This window comes from Acipenser ruthenus, chromosome 1 (assembly GCF_902713425.1).
Source record: "Acipenser ruthenus chromosome 1, fAciRut3.2 maternal haplotype, whole genome shotgun sequence".
Classification (NCBI taxonomy): Eukaryota; Metazoa; Chordata; class Actinopteri; order Acipenseriformes; family Acipenseridae; genus Acipenser; species Acipenser ruthenus.
In genome coordinates, this window is record NC_081189.1 from 103,611,331 (window position 1) to 103,628,763 (window position 17,433).

Below are 17,433 nucleotides of genomic sequence, written 5' to 3' on the forward strand. Positions count from 1 at the left end.
GGGATACATGAGGTGTACGAACCAAGCTCACACATGCGCCTGACGGCCAGTCCAGATCCCTCCCCTCTCACAACCACCAAATTAGAAAAAAATATATATTGTGGATACCTTTTAGTATTTTGTACTGCTTGGTTATCCTTTGTTGCTACTTAACATTGAGAAGCACCAAAGTCAAGGCTGTGAAATGCATAACTGAATCTTTTTGCATCTACTCTTAGGATCACAGTTTTCTATTTGATCTTGTGTTAAATGTGTAACATAGCCATGTCTTGTACCATTGTTCATTGAACTGAATGGTTTTTCCTTTTTTGGTTCAAGAAATTGTTGGTTTGCTCAATGTGTTATTTCACTCTTAAAGCAAATGTAGTATTTCTTACATCCACCAAGGCCAGTCTGTTGATGTGCTTTAAGCATGATTCTGGGAGCTCTAGTGAGGCCATTGTCACAGGGGAGTGTTACATTTCAGGCTGTGATGACTGAAACACAATCATACAAACTGAACCGAAACAACAAGATTAATATCTCAGTTAAGATAACTAATATTTCATACCAAGTTGTTCTTTAAGTTTTGGTATGGTCCAAATCCCTGCCTGTTAATCTTCCACAGAATGGTGTTTTTTAAAAAAAATTAAACTCATGCAGTAGGCTCACCACCTGTGGTCTTCCATTGGGATGTTTCACAAAATAACTCCTGCAGCACCATAGTCACTGTACATCAAGTAGGAACTTGTATTACCAAATATACACTATGGGCAAATATTGAGTGTGGAACATAGACAGATAAAATGCTGTGCTATAAAACATTACAAGGACTATCCAAGAGAGTGAAACTGTGATATGAGAAATGGACTTAGTGAGAGCATGCATTATATGGCAGCTCAACTCATGCTAACAAGTGTGTTTTAAATAAATAACGAGTTTCACAATGAAACACCTGATGGAATGGCTTGGGATATTTAAACAATTCCACTACATGCTTTCTCATTCTAACAGACTACCTCTCAGCAGGAATATTGAGACACTGCTTGTCAGTTATCACTGATTATAGAGATACGTGTTAAAAATAATGATAACCTAAATGGTGACATCAATTTATTTAAGGGTTTTTGCAAGTAGATTATTGTTGTTTGTTTATAGAAAGGAAGGCACTTTTACACCAGGAAACTAAAACTGAACAGAGCTCACTAAATAAAACAATCACACAGCAATTCTGAATCATAAATAAATACCCAATCCTATCCCAACAATAGCAGAGCTTTATGAGCCATTTTGTTTCCCTGTTGTGTGGTTCATAAGAGGCCATACCCCAAACAAACGACTGCCTAAGTGTAAATATCTCATTTTAAAACATAATAATCCACCTCTGAAAAATGGATGGAAAAAAATGCCAATATATGAGATACAGACGTTTAAAAAAAAAATGTTAGGCACTGAAAAAAGAATCATTTTTAGCGACTGCTCTCTAAATGTAAATGAAGGATTAATAATCCAATTAACTGCTGTTTTTAAAACATTATTTTTTTCTTATTATAACACACATAATCTAAGGAGCATTTACTGATAGTTAAATGATCTTTTCCAGATTTGATTACATAAAACTCTTGTGTAGCTTCTATTCATTTGTAACAGGGGCATTTGTTACGTGTGTGGTGCGTCACTGATACGGTGTCCATTTTAGGACATCCTCAGTCGTCACCCCATGTTTTACATGAAAAACGCTATATAAAAATAAATTGTTTGATTTGATAACCCCATCATTAATCATTTTGATTTAATAAAGTGTGTGTTTGTGTAGGGACTGGGTAAACCCAGAACAGCCGAACTTAAGTTTGCATTTTTTCTATAATAATAAAATCATGTCTTCATATTGTCTTTTTACAGTGCCTTGCGAAAGTATTCGGCCCCCTTGAACTTTGCGACCTTTTGCCACATTTCAGGCTTCAAACATAAAGATATGAAACTGTAATTTTTTGTGAAGAATCAACAACAAGTGGGACACAATCATGAAGTGGAACTAAATTTATTGGATATTTCAAACTTTTTTAACAAATAAAAAACTGAAAAATTGGGCGTGCAAAATTATTCAGCCCCCTTAAGTTAATACTTTGTAGCGCCACCTTTTGCTGCGATTACAGCTGTAAGTCGCTTGGGGTATGTCTCTATCAGTTTTGCACATCGAGAGACTGAAATTTTTGCCCATTCCTCCTTGCAAAACAGCTCGAGCTCAGTGAGGTTGGATGGAGAGCATTTGTGAACAGCAGTTTTCAGTTCTTTCCACAGATTCTCGATTGGATTCAGGTCTGGACTTTGACTTGGCCATTCTAACACCTGGATATGTTTATTTGTGAACCATTCCATTGTAGATTTTGCTTTATGTTTTGGATCATTGTCTTGTTGGAAGACAAATCTCCGTCCCAGTCTCAGGTCTTTTGCAGACTCCATCAGGTTTTCTTCCAGAATGGTCCTGTATTTGGCTCCATCCATCTTCCCATCAATTTTAACCATCTTCCCTGTCCCTGCTGAAGAAAAGCAGGCCCAAACCATGATGCTGCCACCACCATGTTTGACAGTGGGGATGGTGTGTTCAGGGTGATGAGCTGTGTTGCTTTTACGCCAAACATAACGTTTTGCATTGTTGCCAAAAAGTTCGATTTTGGTTTCATCTGACCAGAGCACCTTCTTCCACATGTTTGGTGTGTCTCCCAGGTGGCTTGTGGCAAACTGTAAACGACACTTTTTATGGATATCTTTAAGAAATGGCTTTCTTCTTGCCACTCTTCCATAAAGGCCAGTTTTGTGCAGTATACGACTGATTGTTGTCCTATGGACAGAGTCTCCCACCTCAGCTGTAGATCTCTGCAGTTCATCCAGAGTGATCATGGGCCTCTTGGCTGCATCTCTGATCAGTCTTCTCCTTGTATGAGCTGAAAGTTTAGAGGGACGGCCAGGTCTTGGTAGATTTGCAGTGGTCTGATACTCCTTCCATTTCAATATTATCGCTTGCACAGTGCTCCTTGGGATCTTTAAAGCTTGGGAAATCTTTTTGTATCCAAATCCGGCTTTAAACTTCTCCACAACAGTATCTCGGACCTGCCTGGTGTGTTCCTTGTTCTTCATGATGCTCTCTGCGCTTTAAACGGACCTCTGAGACTATCACAGTGCAGGTGCATTTATACGGAGACTTGATTACACACAGGTGGATTCTGTTTATCATCATTAGTCATTTAGGTCAACATTGGATCATTCAGAGATCCTCACTGAACTTCTGGAGAGAGTTTGCTGCACTGAAAGTAAAGGGGCTGAATAATTTTGCACGCCCAATTTTTCAGTTTTTTATTTGTTAAAAAAGTTTGAAATATCCAATAAATTTCGTTCCACTTCATGATTGTATCCCACTTGTTGTTGATTCTTCACAAAAAATTACAGTTTCATATCTTTATGTTTGAAGCCTGAAATGTGGCAAAAGGTCGCAAAGTTCAAGGGGGCCGAATACTTTCGCAAGGCACTGTATATTATGAATTCTTAAAAAAAAGGGTTTTACACCTCAAAATGTAACAGAAAACAATCTAAATTGCACATGTACTATGGGTTACATGGGAGAAGCTTGCTTTTTCTTCACAAAGACACAAATGTCTACTTTCTAATGCTTTTCTTCTGAAAATGATTGTTTTCTGTTACACAAAAAAAATAAAAAAAAAACTCCAAGAGGACTGACTCGAGGAGAGGTGATGACTGACTCGAGGAGGGGTGAGGACTGACTCGAGGAGGGGTGACGATTGACTCGAGGAGGGACTGACTCGAGGAGGGTTGACGATTGACTCGAGGAGGGACTGACTCGAGGAGGGGTGAGGACTGACTCGAGGAGGGGTGAGGACTGATTCAAGGAGGGGTGACGATTGACTCGAAGAGGGGTGACGATTGACTCGAGGAGGGGTGACGACTGACTCGAGGAGGGGTGATGACTGACTCGAGGAGGGGTGACGCTTACTTAGTGGAAACCGTACACTGAACAATACTGAGGTAGACACAGAGCATTGGGTGTTGATACACTACAGAGGCACGCAGATTTAATAAACACAAGTGCTGACACTAGGGTACCAGCAGTGGTACATTTAGTAAAGAAAACAAAACAAAGCTAAAAAATAAAAGTGTGCCACAAAAATGGCAAAAAGGAACATCCCGCTCCAGGAACCTACTACTAATAAAAGGAACCTAAATTAATATTTAATAGATATGCAATCGATTAACTGTATTTTCAATTAAAAATATGTAAACAATGGGAAATTATTACATATTTTCAAGGGTAACAAAACGTAATATAAATGGACGTGATATGCAATTACATTTTCAATCGACATTTAGTTAACATTTAGCAAGAAACCAGCTATTGCATATTTATTAAATATTAATGTAACATTAATTTAATATGCAATTGCATATTTATTTAATATTAATTTATGCCACGCAATATAAAGCGTTACCGTTTATTCTGTATTCTTTGTGTACCACAGAAAGTCTGCATTGAATAAGAAATTGACCCTGCGGTTTTCTTAATTAAAAAGGGATAGAGTGAAGCAGCAGGGAGATTCAAACCCCATTGTCCTCAGCATTACAATGACCCTCTCATTCACAGTTCTGACAATAAACTGCTATGAGAGTGTAATTATAAGATGGGTTAGATGTTTTTTTTTATTATTAGACTGGACTGGAGCAAAGCTAAAAGATCTATTGTTCAGTGAAAGCTGAATCAGAAAAGCTGTATTTTTCATTTGTCAATTAGCTATACTGCAGGCAACATGGCTAGAAAGACAATCACCTTGAAACACTCGCTGGATATCGTGTGTCTATAAAGCCAAGAAGGTGAATGTGTTTCCTTCTGCCTTTCACTGCACTGAAGAGACCAAATAGCAACAAAGACACCTGAGCTGTTGGGAGCAAAGAACTGTTTTTAAGTCAAGTTATTTGAATTAGCCTCTATACTAGTGTTAGCAAATGCCTTCCCCCCCCCCCCCCCATTGTCAACCATGTCTCTTTTGTGCACACCAGTGGACTAATTTACAAATTTAGAGCATCCAATTTGACTCCAATTTTTCCAGCCAATTTAGAATGTCCAATAACACTGCAGCAATTCTCCACAGTAGTGCAGGACAACAGAAAGTCAGAAGGTCAGCTTGCATCCTCTGATCTTATTGCCAAGTCAATTGCCTCTTTACATCCCAGAGTGTTTTTTTTTTTTTTTTTTAAAGAGACTTCTAGTCAAAATGTTTGTCATTGAATTTGAGTTCATTTTAGTATTTCTAAATGTATCTCGTGTTTTATCTATTGGACAGTGTTTTTGTAATTGGATAATGGAAAGGTGGGTATTTAGTGATGATCATTACTACTGTCCTTTTTTTGCACACTGCATTACAAAACACTTGACCTGGTGTTTGGATTGATTTGCAGGTGGAATTCCTTTCATTCTCACTGGAGAGCTGTTTGAACAGTCATATCGACCAGCTGCCTTTATGATTGTGGGGATAGTGAACTGGCTCTCCAACTTTGCTGTAGGACTTCTGTTTCCCTTCATCCAGGTAAATATACACAAGAAACAGCAGCTGCAGTGTGTTGAAAGCAGAAAAACAAAGATTATTATTGATGGGAAAGAGCTACATGTTTTCCTGAAACATTTTACTTAAAAATCAAACTCTTATCTATTCATTTTTAAAATTCTAGATACTGTACTGAGAAATCTATACATATTCAAGTCCTAAGATGCCCATGGTGAAATATTAACATGCAATGTGGGCAATTGTCTCAGCTCCTTTATATATAAAAATTGATTATTAAGGTCTGGAATGATATTAAGGTCTGGTGATGATATTGTGACCCATATGTGCATTTCATGTGGTGAATAAGCCTCATTGTTTGCTTCAGAGTTAACATGAAGTAATGAGCTGAGGCCACGAACACACAGTTTCATAGCTGTTCATAAGTAACTAACTGTGTAAAACACACACATGGGCTACAATTGCAACTCCCAATGGCTTTTTGTATGTATTTATTTTTTATATATAATGTTATTGTTATGCTTTGGGCTTTATAAATTACTCCACAGTACACAACTTGGCAATCAATCAAAACAGCAGGTTGCCTGTCACTGTCAAACACATTTCAAAGACATTTCAAAGTGTTGTTTAAAAAAAAAAAAAAGCTTTATGCAGTACCTTTTCCCTTTTGAGCTTGTTCATCACCTTCAACTGCAACCAAAATTGCATCTGAATGCAGTTTGCACACTGCTTCCAACACTTAAAGAAACCATCTGCTCAGCCAATTTCACTAAGGTTAATGCTCGGGCCCCCACAATGTTGCATGCAGGATACCCTAATTTGTGTGAGAGCACAGAAATTAATTTGGAGAATCAAACATCAGTTGCCTGGAGTAGAACAGAACCAAATAACGATGAAATAAAAATAAAGTCTAGCAAACATGATGAAGAAATCAGTTTGCCGTTTGTTTCTCAAGTCCCAAGGACAATGGCTGGGGAACTTTCTGTTTGTGACAAACTAATTAGTGAAATAGAATCTGATCATTCAGATACACCAGCACATGACCATAACACACCACCTTTTGTAGAAGAATCTGAGGGATTACATGAGTTTAAGAGTTTTGACATGTATAATGTATCCCCAAAATGTGATGACCAACTTGATACCAATATCTGGAATGCAGTTTGACCAGATGAGGCCCTGGACCAGCAAATCTGTGAACAAGAAGTCATTGAGGGCCCTTACCAGCTGACATCTGAAAACCAGTATGAAAAATACAAAAATGAGGCTCCCCATGTAAATCTAAAGGTTTTTGGAGAAACTACAGAACCATTATCCAATGCATCAGTTGTTGTTTTATACAATTTATACAAGTGCAATGGGGAGCAATGTTCAGAGAACCACAACTATGGGGGGAAAAAAACAATACAGCAACAACAGAATTTTTCATTAGAGATTTCTGGTACATCATCAGGATTATAGCTATAAATCAAACAAAATATGCAACCATTGGAGCAGAATACATGATGCAGTCATTAAGAACTTTTATACTGTATATATTTAATACATTTGGTGAAGGTCTATTGAGACTAAACAACCAAGGTTACGTTTTCAAATAAATATTCATGTATGCTGTAGTGGAGCTGCATAGCTATAATACAATTAAACTGGTAAAATAATTGGGTGGTTTCACAGTAAAGGAACTTTAAACGTATTCCTACTAACTGCCAGGGCTGTAGTGGCAATATTAGAAGTGGATATTTATTGCAAGAGTCCAGATTTAACTTTTAGACTAGAAACTAGCAATTTTAGGCCATTTTAGCAATGTTTTGATCTTGATTATTATTATTATTTTTTAATTGTAAAATGTATGCAATGTTTTGGCAACCTATGGGAGTGTGTTTAATTGCTGTCATTCAGTGCATCGCTTGTTACTTTCAGGATTCAGAATCCCCTATTTTATTTTTATTTATTTTTTGTTTGTTTGCTTGGGAAAATACAATGAGAGAGAGCACCATGGCAACACACCACCTTGAGTGCACCCCAGCATTCTCAGCTGTTAAAAAGTGGGCATATGCTTGCTCCAAAAATGAAAAGGTCTGTATACCCCTGTATACCCTCCAGTTGACCACTGGTAACTACACTATCATTAGCATGTTATATATATATATATATATATATATATATATATATATATATATATATATATATATATATATATATATACTGTTGATAACATCATGTATAATATGTTTCTAGATGTATTAGTAATGATTTATAATTAGCTTAATGAATTTTACTACCGATTTCCTTGTATTTCGCTCAGTAATAAGCAACCCTTGGGCTTGTTTGAGTTCTGAGAATCTTGCTTTAGTGCCCTCCATGGTTAGGTCCCTGAGTCAGCTTTATTTCAGACCTTCAGTCCTCCTTGTGTCTCCAGTTTCTTTTTAATCAATATATTCAGTCCTATGATATGTAAAACTAGCCTGGCTTTCCCCCAAATCCTAACAACCAATTTACAGTATATTCTTCAAGCTAACATGTCACTCCTATGTCCTATAGTTTAGAGTAAAATGTAACTGAGAATCTAAACGTGAATTCTTTCAGTTGTCCATTTATATATTTCTGTTTTATTTCAATGCACCAATCTGTGCTGAGATAAAATGAAATACTGCCCTTCAGGAATAAATTACACTGATAAATAATAAATCTTGAGATATTTTCTATTGTGATTCAGGCTTCATTCATTATTTATTTTGTGAATGATGTGTATTTTGTTAATAGTTGCAAACGGCTGTCTCCCAACTTACTGTATATATATGGGGCAGCAGTGTGGAGTAGTGGTTTGGGCTCTGGACTCTTGACCGGAGGATTGTGGTTTCAATCCCAGGTGGGGTACACTGCTGCTTTACCCTTGCGCAAGGTACTTTACCTAGATTGCTCCAGTAAAAACCCAACTGTGTAAATGGGTAATTGTATATAAAAAAATGTAATTGTATGTAAAAATAATTTGCTGTCTTGTAACAATTGTAAGTCGCCCTGGGTAAGGGCGTATGCTAAGAAATAAATAATAATATAGATGTAGTGGATCCCATAACATCAAGCAGAAGGGGGTGTAGGTAGTAGAACTGCACAGAAATGTTATACATGTTCACTAGTTCAGCTATGTAGTCTGTCCAGCATTCCTTCTTCTCTGCGTTAATGGTGCCCAGCAAACTAATCAAAGTGCGGTTGAAACTTTCGCATGCTCCATTACCTGCTGGGTGGTAGGGAGTAGTGCAGCTTTTAGCTGTCCCATACAGTTCACACAAGTCTTTGATAATTTGATAATTAAAATTGGCCCCTTGATCAGAATGTAAGCGACGAGGTGCCCCAAATGGCTGGAACACATGTCGACACAAAACGTTGGCAATTGTCAAGGCAGTTTGATCTGCACATCTTGGGCAAGCTTTATCCAAAAAAAAAAGGCTACGTAGCAGGGCTAGTGTTTTTTCTCAGCCGAAGTGTCCCTTTTCGTTTCTGGCTAGCAGGCAATTTATCCCCATACAACCCCTCCAATGTCTTAAATATTAATTCAGTAGTGTTACGCTGTTCTTTAGGCAGAATTAAGATATCCCTTTTTCCCTCTTCCTCCAGGCCACTCAATACTACCTCTACTTGATGAGCTACTGGTATTCTTTGAATTGCAAACACTGACTGTAAATTAGCTCTCCATTCTGTAAATGTTACTACAGAATGGGTCCCACTCAATCTAGATAGCCCTGGAGCCCCTGCAATAAAAGGAAGCATAAAACCCGACATTGCAGCTGCTGCCTCTGCACCTTCACTGGTCATTATGAGAGAATAAACACAGACCCAAACTTTAAGTTTAAATTTATCCTATCCTGCCGACACACACCAAAAAGCTGTAAAGCTATTAACTGGGAGCGCTTCACCTGGAATGAAAGAGAGCGATAATGAGGCAAAGGTGTTGTTCATTATTTAACCAGGGAGGTCGTTGCAACACAAAGTGCAGATAAATTGACAGACCGAGTGATAAAAAGGAACACTACTAACTTAGTGAAACATGGGAACTAACTATGAAATAATTATTTTAAACCAAGTGAACACATGTTACTACCATAATTAAATTAAATAAATAAACACATGTTAGTAATATAATTAAACACACATTAGTACAAGAAATACATTAATTAAACACACTTGTTACATAGTATACAATGAGCTTTTATTTGCAAGGTCACCATCATTGCCTAGTTTTTCGTAGTCTGTTTGTCCTTAGCTCTGCCATTGCCCTGCTCAAAGATTGTGCATTTCTGGGTCACTGTAAATAGATGCACAGAAAGGGACTGGCATGACAGCAGCTTATGACCACAGAATTCCAAGATGACACTTGAAAAGGTACCTGAAATGCAGTGGTGCTTAAAATATATTTTAAATGAACCAAGCTGAAATTCTAATAAGGTGAAATATTTTAATAGCTGTGTGTGACTGGGTGACCCCACCCATATATATATATATATATATATATATATATATATATATACATATATATATATATATATATATATATATATATATATATATATATATATATATATATATATACAGTCACCTCCAGAATTATTGGCACCCTTGATAAAGATGAGCAAAAAAGGCTATATAAAATAAACAACACAGGTAATGAGCTATATTTTATGCTCAAATATATGGGAAAACCATATTATTTTATTCTAATACAATTGCTCAGAGAATTTTTTTTCTTTTTATTAACAATACAATTTTTTCACAAAAATATAGGTGTCAGAATTATTGGCACCCCTAAAGATTCTTATGAATAACAAAGTTAAATCTAAATTAACATTCTACTTCTTTAAGTTCATCTCAGTCTTAAGGAACTGTATTGTGGCCTTCCATGGCTTCCTGTTTCATTGGGGTATAAAAATGAGGTAACACGCATATGAAATCCATTTGTCATCCATCACCATGGGGGAAGGCAAAGAACTCACAAATGAAAAGAGACAAATGGTTGTTGACCTTCATAAATCAGGCTATGGGTACGAAACAATAGCTACAAAACTAAATATACCACTTACCACTATTAGGGCAATAATTAAGAAGTTAAAAACCACTGAAACAGTGGTAAACTTGCCTGGTAGAGGACGCAAGTGTATCTTGCCCCCACGCACAGTGAGGCAGATGGTTCGGGAGGCAAAGGGAAATCCTAGGGCCACAGTTGTAGAATTACAGTACTTGGTTGCATCTTGGGGTCACCAAGTCTCCAAATCTACAATTAGACGCCATCTCCATGCCAATAGGCTATTTGGAAGGGTTGCCAGAAAAAAGCCTTTATTGAGAGCAAACAACAAACGTAAGCGCCTGGAGTTTGCTAAACGTCATTGGCACTTCAATTGGAACCGGGTGCTACGGTCAGATGAGACGAAAATAGAGCTCTTTGGCCATGCACACCAGCGGTGGGTTTGCCAATCGAAAGAAGGATGCGTGTACAGAAAAGAACCTCATACCTACTGTAAAATATGGGGGTGGATCTTTGATGTTCTGGTGCTGTTTTGCTTCCACTGGTCCTGGGACCCTTGTTAAGGTCAACGGCATCATGAATTCTACCCAGTACCAGGTCATTTTAGCCAAAAACCTGGTTCCCTCTGGCAGGAGGCTGAAACTTGGCCGCAAGTGGATCTTCCAGCAAGACAAAGACCCCAAACACACATCCACAAAGAAATGGTTAATTGACCACAAAATCAACATTTTGCAATGGCCATCACAGTCTTCGGACTTGAACCCAATTGAAAACCTGTGTTTTCAATTGAAGAGGGCAGTCCATAAGCGCAGACCGAAGGATATCAAGGATCTGGAAAGATTCTGTATGGCGGAATGGTCTAAGATCCCTCCCAATGTGTTCTCCTATATCATTAAACATTATAGAATGCAAGGGGAGGGTGTACAAAGTACTGAAAACAAGCGTGCCAATAATTGTGACACTTCATTTTTTTTAAATAAATTTATAATTTGAGAAATGTGTAATTTTGGTTGATTCCATTGAATCATTAATAAAGTCAAATATATTCCACATGTTGGAAAATTTACAATCTAGCTCAGTACTGGTATTATTTATTTTATACAGTCTTTTTTGCTCATCTTTATCAAGGGTGTCAATAATTTTGGAGGTGATTGTATATATCTATATGTATGCTGGGCATTATTTTGTTATCATTTTTTAATATTACTGTTTTTGTTCTGTCTGTTACTGTAATTGTAATTATTATTGGGGTTTGGTTTTGTATGTGGTGGTGGGTTATAAATTTTGTATTTTGTGTGTGTCCGCTATTTAATATTGTGTTGATTCAGCAGGGAGAGGGTTAACTTCTGCTCCCTGCCTTCACGTGTGGAATGCAGGTGGTTGGGAGACAAATGATTGCCAATTGTCTCATTAGCTTCTGAGCACTGCTCTATAAGGTCTCACTCTCATACTGTGTTAGTCTGAATTGGAGAGAGGTATATCACATGTAAACTGCAAAGGAATAAAATAACTGCCACTTTGAATCATCCTAAAAATATTTGTGTCTTTTGTTTGTTTGTGTTTGCTTATTTTGGCCATCGAGCCATTTTCTTTTGTTACTTTATATTTATTAAATAAATATACGGCGCAGCCACGCAATTTTGCCCTGCATTCCTGTGTTTGTGTACTGCTTCCTGGCCTGACGTCATCCACCACCAGCTAACCTGTCACACTGTAGTAAAAATGTAAAAGCAGTAAAAAGAATTGTGCATAAGGTCAAATCCAACTGTTGTTGTGCCTATAGATTAACTTTATTGATTAAATACTAAAGTTATCAATGTGGTTAAAACTAGGGCTTTAAACTGGAATGTATATGGGACATATTTATAAGGCTGTTTTTTTTATTTTTATTTATTTTTCTAATTACCAGTACACACATCTACTTGAGCTGTATCCTCGCCATGTTACACTTGGAGCTCCCTTGATAAAACATGCCTTTAAAAAGTGCACAAGAAGTATGAGACCATTTCCGACAGACCTGAAATGTTTCAGATACAGTAATGACAAAATGCATGTTAAATTCCAACTGAAGTATGAGAAAATAAAACCTGTTTTGTCAACAGCAGGTCCCGATTGGCTAGAAAAAGACCTGGAATGATGTATTTCAAATTACGTTTGATATCTTTTCCACAACAATAGTACAAATAAAATGCATGACACATTTTTCTCTCTTTTGATTTACGTCTCCTGTCTATGCTCCTGTTTACTCTTTGTTGTTTCTTATTAACTTGTAGTTTATGTGTATCCAACCTGCTATTCCTCTTGTTGTTAAAGGGTTGTTTAGTGTATTCAAAGCAGTAGAAAATCAGCAACACATAGCACACTGTTCTATTATGTTATATCACATACTGAACAAAAAAGAAATCTATTTTTAAAAAATAGTACTGCTGAAAAAAAAGAGAAAAATCTAATTAAATGTTTTTGTTTTCAGCTCTAAACCACAAAAGTTACACAATGTGAAGTTTTTTGGTCTCCAATGTGTGGCTCTCCCAGTGTATCCATTCTGGGATTTTGTTCTAAACAGCTCTTTGATGATTTAATTGAATGGCCCACGTATCAATAAACACAAGCTTATAATAACCCCTCAGTGAATTTAAAGGCAGCTTTAATAACCATCACGCGAGGGGAGCGTATATGAGTTTGGAAATCCGGCTTTGGCTGTGTTTAAGTATTGATCGGGCAGCCAGGCACTGCTATTTCATTATTCTATAGGAGAATCTGAACAAACAGAGCTGAAAAAAAGGTATTTGGAAATAAAAATAAATAAAACTATGTATTTTTAGTGTAGGAATTAATTCTCATGCTACCTCCTATACGGTATACTTAATGTACAATGCAAAAAAGGGATTGCAAGATATATTTCAATTGCAAAAAAAACCAGGACCCTTTTGTGTTTCCATGGGAGCTATCACCGAGGAAATCAGAATACAACACAGCCGTTAAAGTCACATTTAATCTGGACTCTAAATACATTATCATGTTAAATAATCTGTGGTGTTAGCATGGTGGAAATATAGGATGTGCTCGTATCCAAGAAAGATAATTTCCCTCAGATTTCAGTTTCAATGGGTTTGTCGTCACTGCTATTGTAAGCGTGCATTCAACTCAGGATTTAGTCAAATGTATCTCTCAAAGGATCCAAAAAAATACATTGCTTACATAAACCTCATTCGAATTATTTTTTTTTTTTTTTGTCTTTGCTGACACTATATTTCTTAGCACATTTATTTCTTCAGCAAATTCATTTTTAAATAGTTATGTATACCAAAATATAAATACCCTATTATGCTACTTATAAAATGCATAATCATGCTTTGAATTGATTGGCATTTCATGGTTTCAGCATGTGTTGATTGTGCATTATTTAGGCAAGTGTAGATAGGGTATTAGTGGACAAAGGGGTTCAATGTGCAAGTGCTGCAGAAACAATATGAAAAAAAATGAAACCGGTGTAGTTACAGAGAGTGTGATTATTGCGTAATCGGATTTTACTAAATAAAAAAGCCATACCTTATTACTGCACAGTGGAAAATAGGGTCCAGTGTACTAGAGGTTGTCTGGGATATCTGCTTGGTTAATAAAATTTTTTTTAAAAAGCCTTGGGTTAAAATAATCGCAACTGCGCATCTCAGAAGTTGCGGGCTATGTATTAACTGCGGAGTGTTGAAAACTGCACCTGTGCATCTGAATGTGGCCCGGAGTATTTAAATGAAGTGAATGCGCCGCGCATCACAATAGTGTAGGCTCTGGATGTGGCTGAAGGGGGAATTGTGTAGCTGTTGCTTGAAATCCTGGTACTGCCGCTACTGCGCCATCTCAGAGACATTAAAAAATATATTTTAAAATACCCATTCACACAGCACGAAATTACACAATTTATGCCTGTATGATGCCGTCATAACCCTTTCACACATGCAAAGGGATCATGACAGTCAACAGCTCGTTCTTATGGCTATTGAAACTTTTACAATTTTATTTTCTTTCGACACCCTGCAATGCAAATGCATTATATTGCATACTGCGTATCATTTAATACAACTATGAAGGTTTTGATAGGGGCACCGTAATTATTTTAAACACCCTTATTTAATATGCAACTATGTATTCATTTTCATTACCCTTGTTAAACCATTTTAATTACTGTACATCATGAATATCAGACTATGATAAAACATGCAAAAAAATGATAATTCTAGCTATACATTGAACAAAACTGTTTGCTTTCCTCTCTCTGTAAGAAAGATTGTTTTCAGCTCTTAAACAGTTGCAGGGTTCAATTTACTTAGGAAATGTTATAGCTAACGTGAACTATTTAAGAGCAATTAAAAAGGTCTAATTAAACAATTATCGGTTCAATTATGGGTCGAGTTAAGTAATCGAGAGCTCAGTTGGAATGAAAACCAGCAGACACAGGGCGTCCCCAGGACCAGCGTTGGGAACCACTGCTGTAGCTCATTCACAGTCCCTCAATCTGCCTACATCTTTGTTTTTTCTGCAGTCACTGGTTTAACACCCTCCTCTTGTGTCCTTTACACTGGATGCCCATTGGGTACCTTCTTCCTTCTTCAGATCAAGCTAGAGTTATTGGTTTCCGTGAGTCCGTAATCCCTACTGGGGCAGACGAAAGGTTCTAATATCAAAGCAATGTCAACTCAATTTCAGTGGCTTATGGGCATAACTGCAGTGAGCTAACTGTCATTGGAATTGGTTTAATCAGTTTGCAGCCCACTGGGAAAATACACCAACTGTGTCTATTTATTTTTCATGTTTACTTTTTAAAAAAAAACATTATACAGTGGTGACAATTAAAATGTAATCCTAGGGATAATCGTGTCACAGTGTTTTGATACTGATATCCAATGTACGGTAAATCTCAACACACAATGATAAAGATCCTAGTACAAGTACAAAGGTTATAATCTCCAACCTTTAATACATATTCTATATAACAAATAAAGATGTTAAATAAATGTGTCTGTCAAAGTGTCTTTATATTATTATGTGCCAGTGCCAACTAGTGAACTACTGTCTATTGCCAGTAATAATACATGATTATACAATAATTACACATGTGTTGCTTAAGGCAGTCCTGCAGGCAAATGTTTATACAGATATCCATTTATATATATATATATATATATATATATATATATATATATATATATATATATATATATATATACTGTTACTCTAAAATGGTTCCCAGACAATATTACTCTTCAGCTGTAGGAATCTAAAATGATAAAACTGTTTTTAAACTTCCATTCAACCGTCTTTTTAAAATTGAAGACTGGGAGAAAAAAGAGATTCAGGGTGAGTTGACACACTCCACGTCAACCTGGAATTTCAGGCAGCACTCATGTTTTACCATACCATACCAAAACATTTAATTAATAATCCAATTTTGGGAGGCTTAACAAAAGAATTACAGTAAACAGGAGACTTTAAAAAGGTTAACAGTGTTAGTTAATCTAAAGCCTTACCATTTAATAATTTATAATAGATAAACCACATTTCTTTGCTCTTTTCTAAGCCTGGAAATGTGGATGTCTAATTGTTCGTTCTGTAACTATCTTTTGTTAATGTTCACGACTGTGTATTTTTTTCCCCCGTAGGAAGCTTTTGGCACCTTCTGCTTCATGGTTTTTGCAGTTACGTGCCTGGCAGGAGCCATTTTTCTTTATTTTGTCCTACCTGAAACCAAGGGCAAGACCTTTGCTGAAATCAGTCAGTCCTTTTCCAAGATCAACAGGGTAGCAGTGTCTACCAAGAAGGAGAAAATGGAATGTGTTGCTGCAAAAGAGAAAGTGGAGAACTCTGACACAGAAAATGGACAAGACAACGATATAACAGAAATGTGAAGTTCCATTTGACATTTTGGAGATCCTAATTTTAACCTGGATTTTCATAATCTTATTTTTTTATAAACAAGATGGCTAAAAAAACAGTAGGACTGGACAGAGAATTAGAGCTGTGAAATGTGATGTCTAGTATTATCATGACTAAGTGACATTTGTTGGGGATATAGGTACACCAAGGTACTCAATATACTGGCTTTTGGATGTCAGGTGGGCTTCACTCTCTTTTGACACTCGTTTATCTGACACTCATTCACCAAAAGCCTAGTGTAAATCCAATTGTAATTTTTTTTTTCTTTTTTTTAATTAAACAGTTCAAGAATGGATGCAAGATTAAGCCCAATCATATATTGACTGGTAAATAATTACTTCAGGACATCTTCAGTATTGGCCAAATGTTTGGTCAACTCAGTCCTGTTGACAAAAACATCCTGTCTTTAATCCCAAGGACACCTCAACATACCGCCTTGGCCTGAATGAAAATTAAATAGTGCCATACTGTAACTGCTGCATTTAACAATTCTAGTTTGGTAACAATTTATTTACTTTTTTTGAAAAGTGGAACAGAAATTAATAAATCTGCCTTGTGCTGAGGTTTACCTGCAATGCGTGCTTCCATAATGTTAATTTTGTATTACTCTCATATTTAGCATAAAAAACAATCACATAGAGCTGTGCTATGCAAATAAAAAAGCTCTGTAGTCTGAGCAAGGTCAGAGTAAATTAGGTTATGCCACTAATCTTGTCAAACTCTGTTTTACATGTAGTGTGCAGCAGTTTTACATTAGTCCTTTTTCTTTGAGGTCATTAGCCATGTCTATTGGGATCCTAGGTCTGTATTTTAAATGGTTTTAAAACAGAAAATAGACCAGTACCAGCTAATCAAGCTTCCAGACAGTTAAAATGCTAATTTCCAAGGCGGAGTCCATTTTGTTTTTTGTTTCACTGTACAAAAAGCATATCACTTACT

General features: G+C 36.6%; 1 protein-coding gene across 1 annotated transcript in view; it reads left to right on the forward strand.

Moving 5' to 3' along the window:
- Nucleotides 1–16,617, forward strand: part of LOC117420416 (solute carrier family 2, facilitated glucose transporter member 9-like) — a 156,490-nt gene extending 139,873 nt beyond the window's left edge. The window contains exons 11-12 of the mRNA XM_034033868.3: nucleotides 5,446–5,573; nucleotides 16,221–16,617. Coding sequence (XP_033889759.1) covers nucleotides 5,446–5,573; nucleotides 16,221–16,466 — 374 coding nt within the window. The 3' untranslated portion in view covers nucleotides 16,467–16,617. The remainder of the gene's footprint in view (nucleotides 1–5,445; nucleotides 5,574–16,220) is intronic.
- The last annotated feature ends 816 nt before the right edge of the window (nucleotides 16,618–17,433 follow it).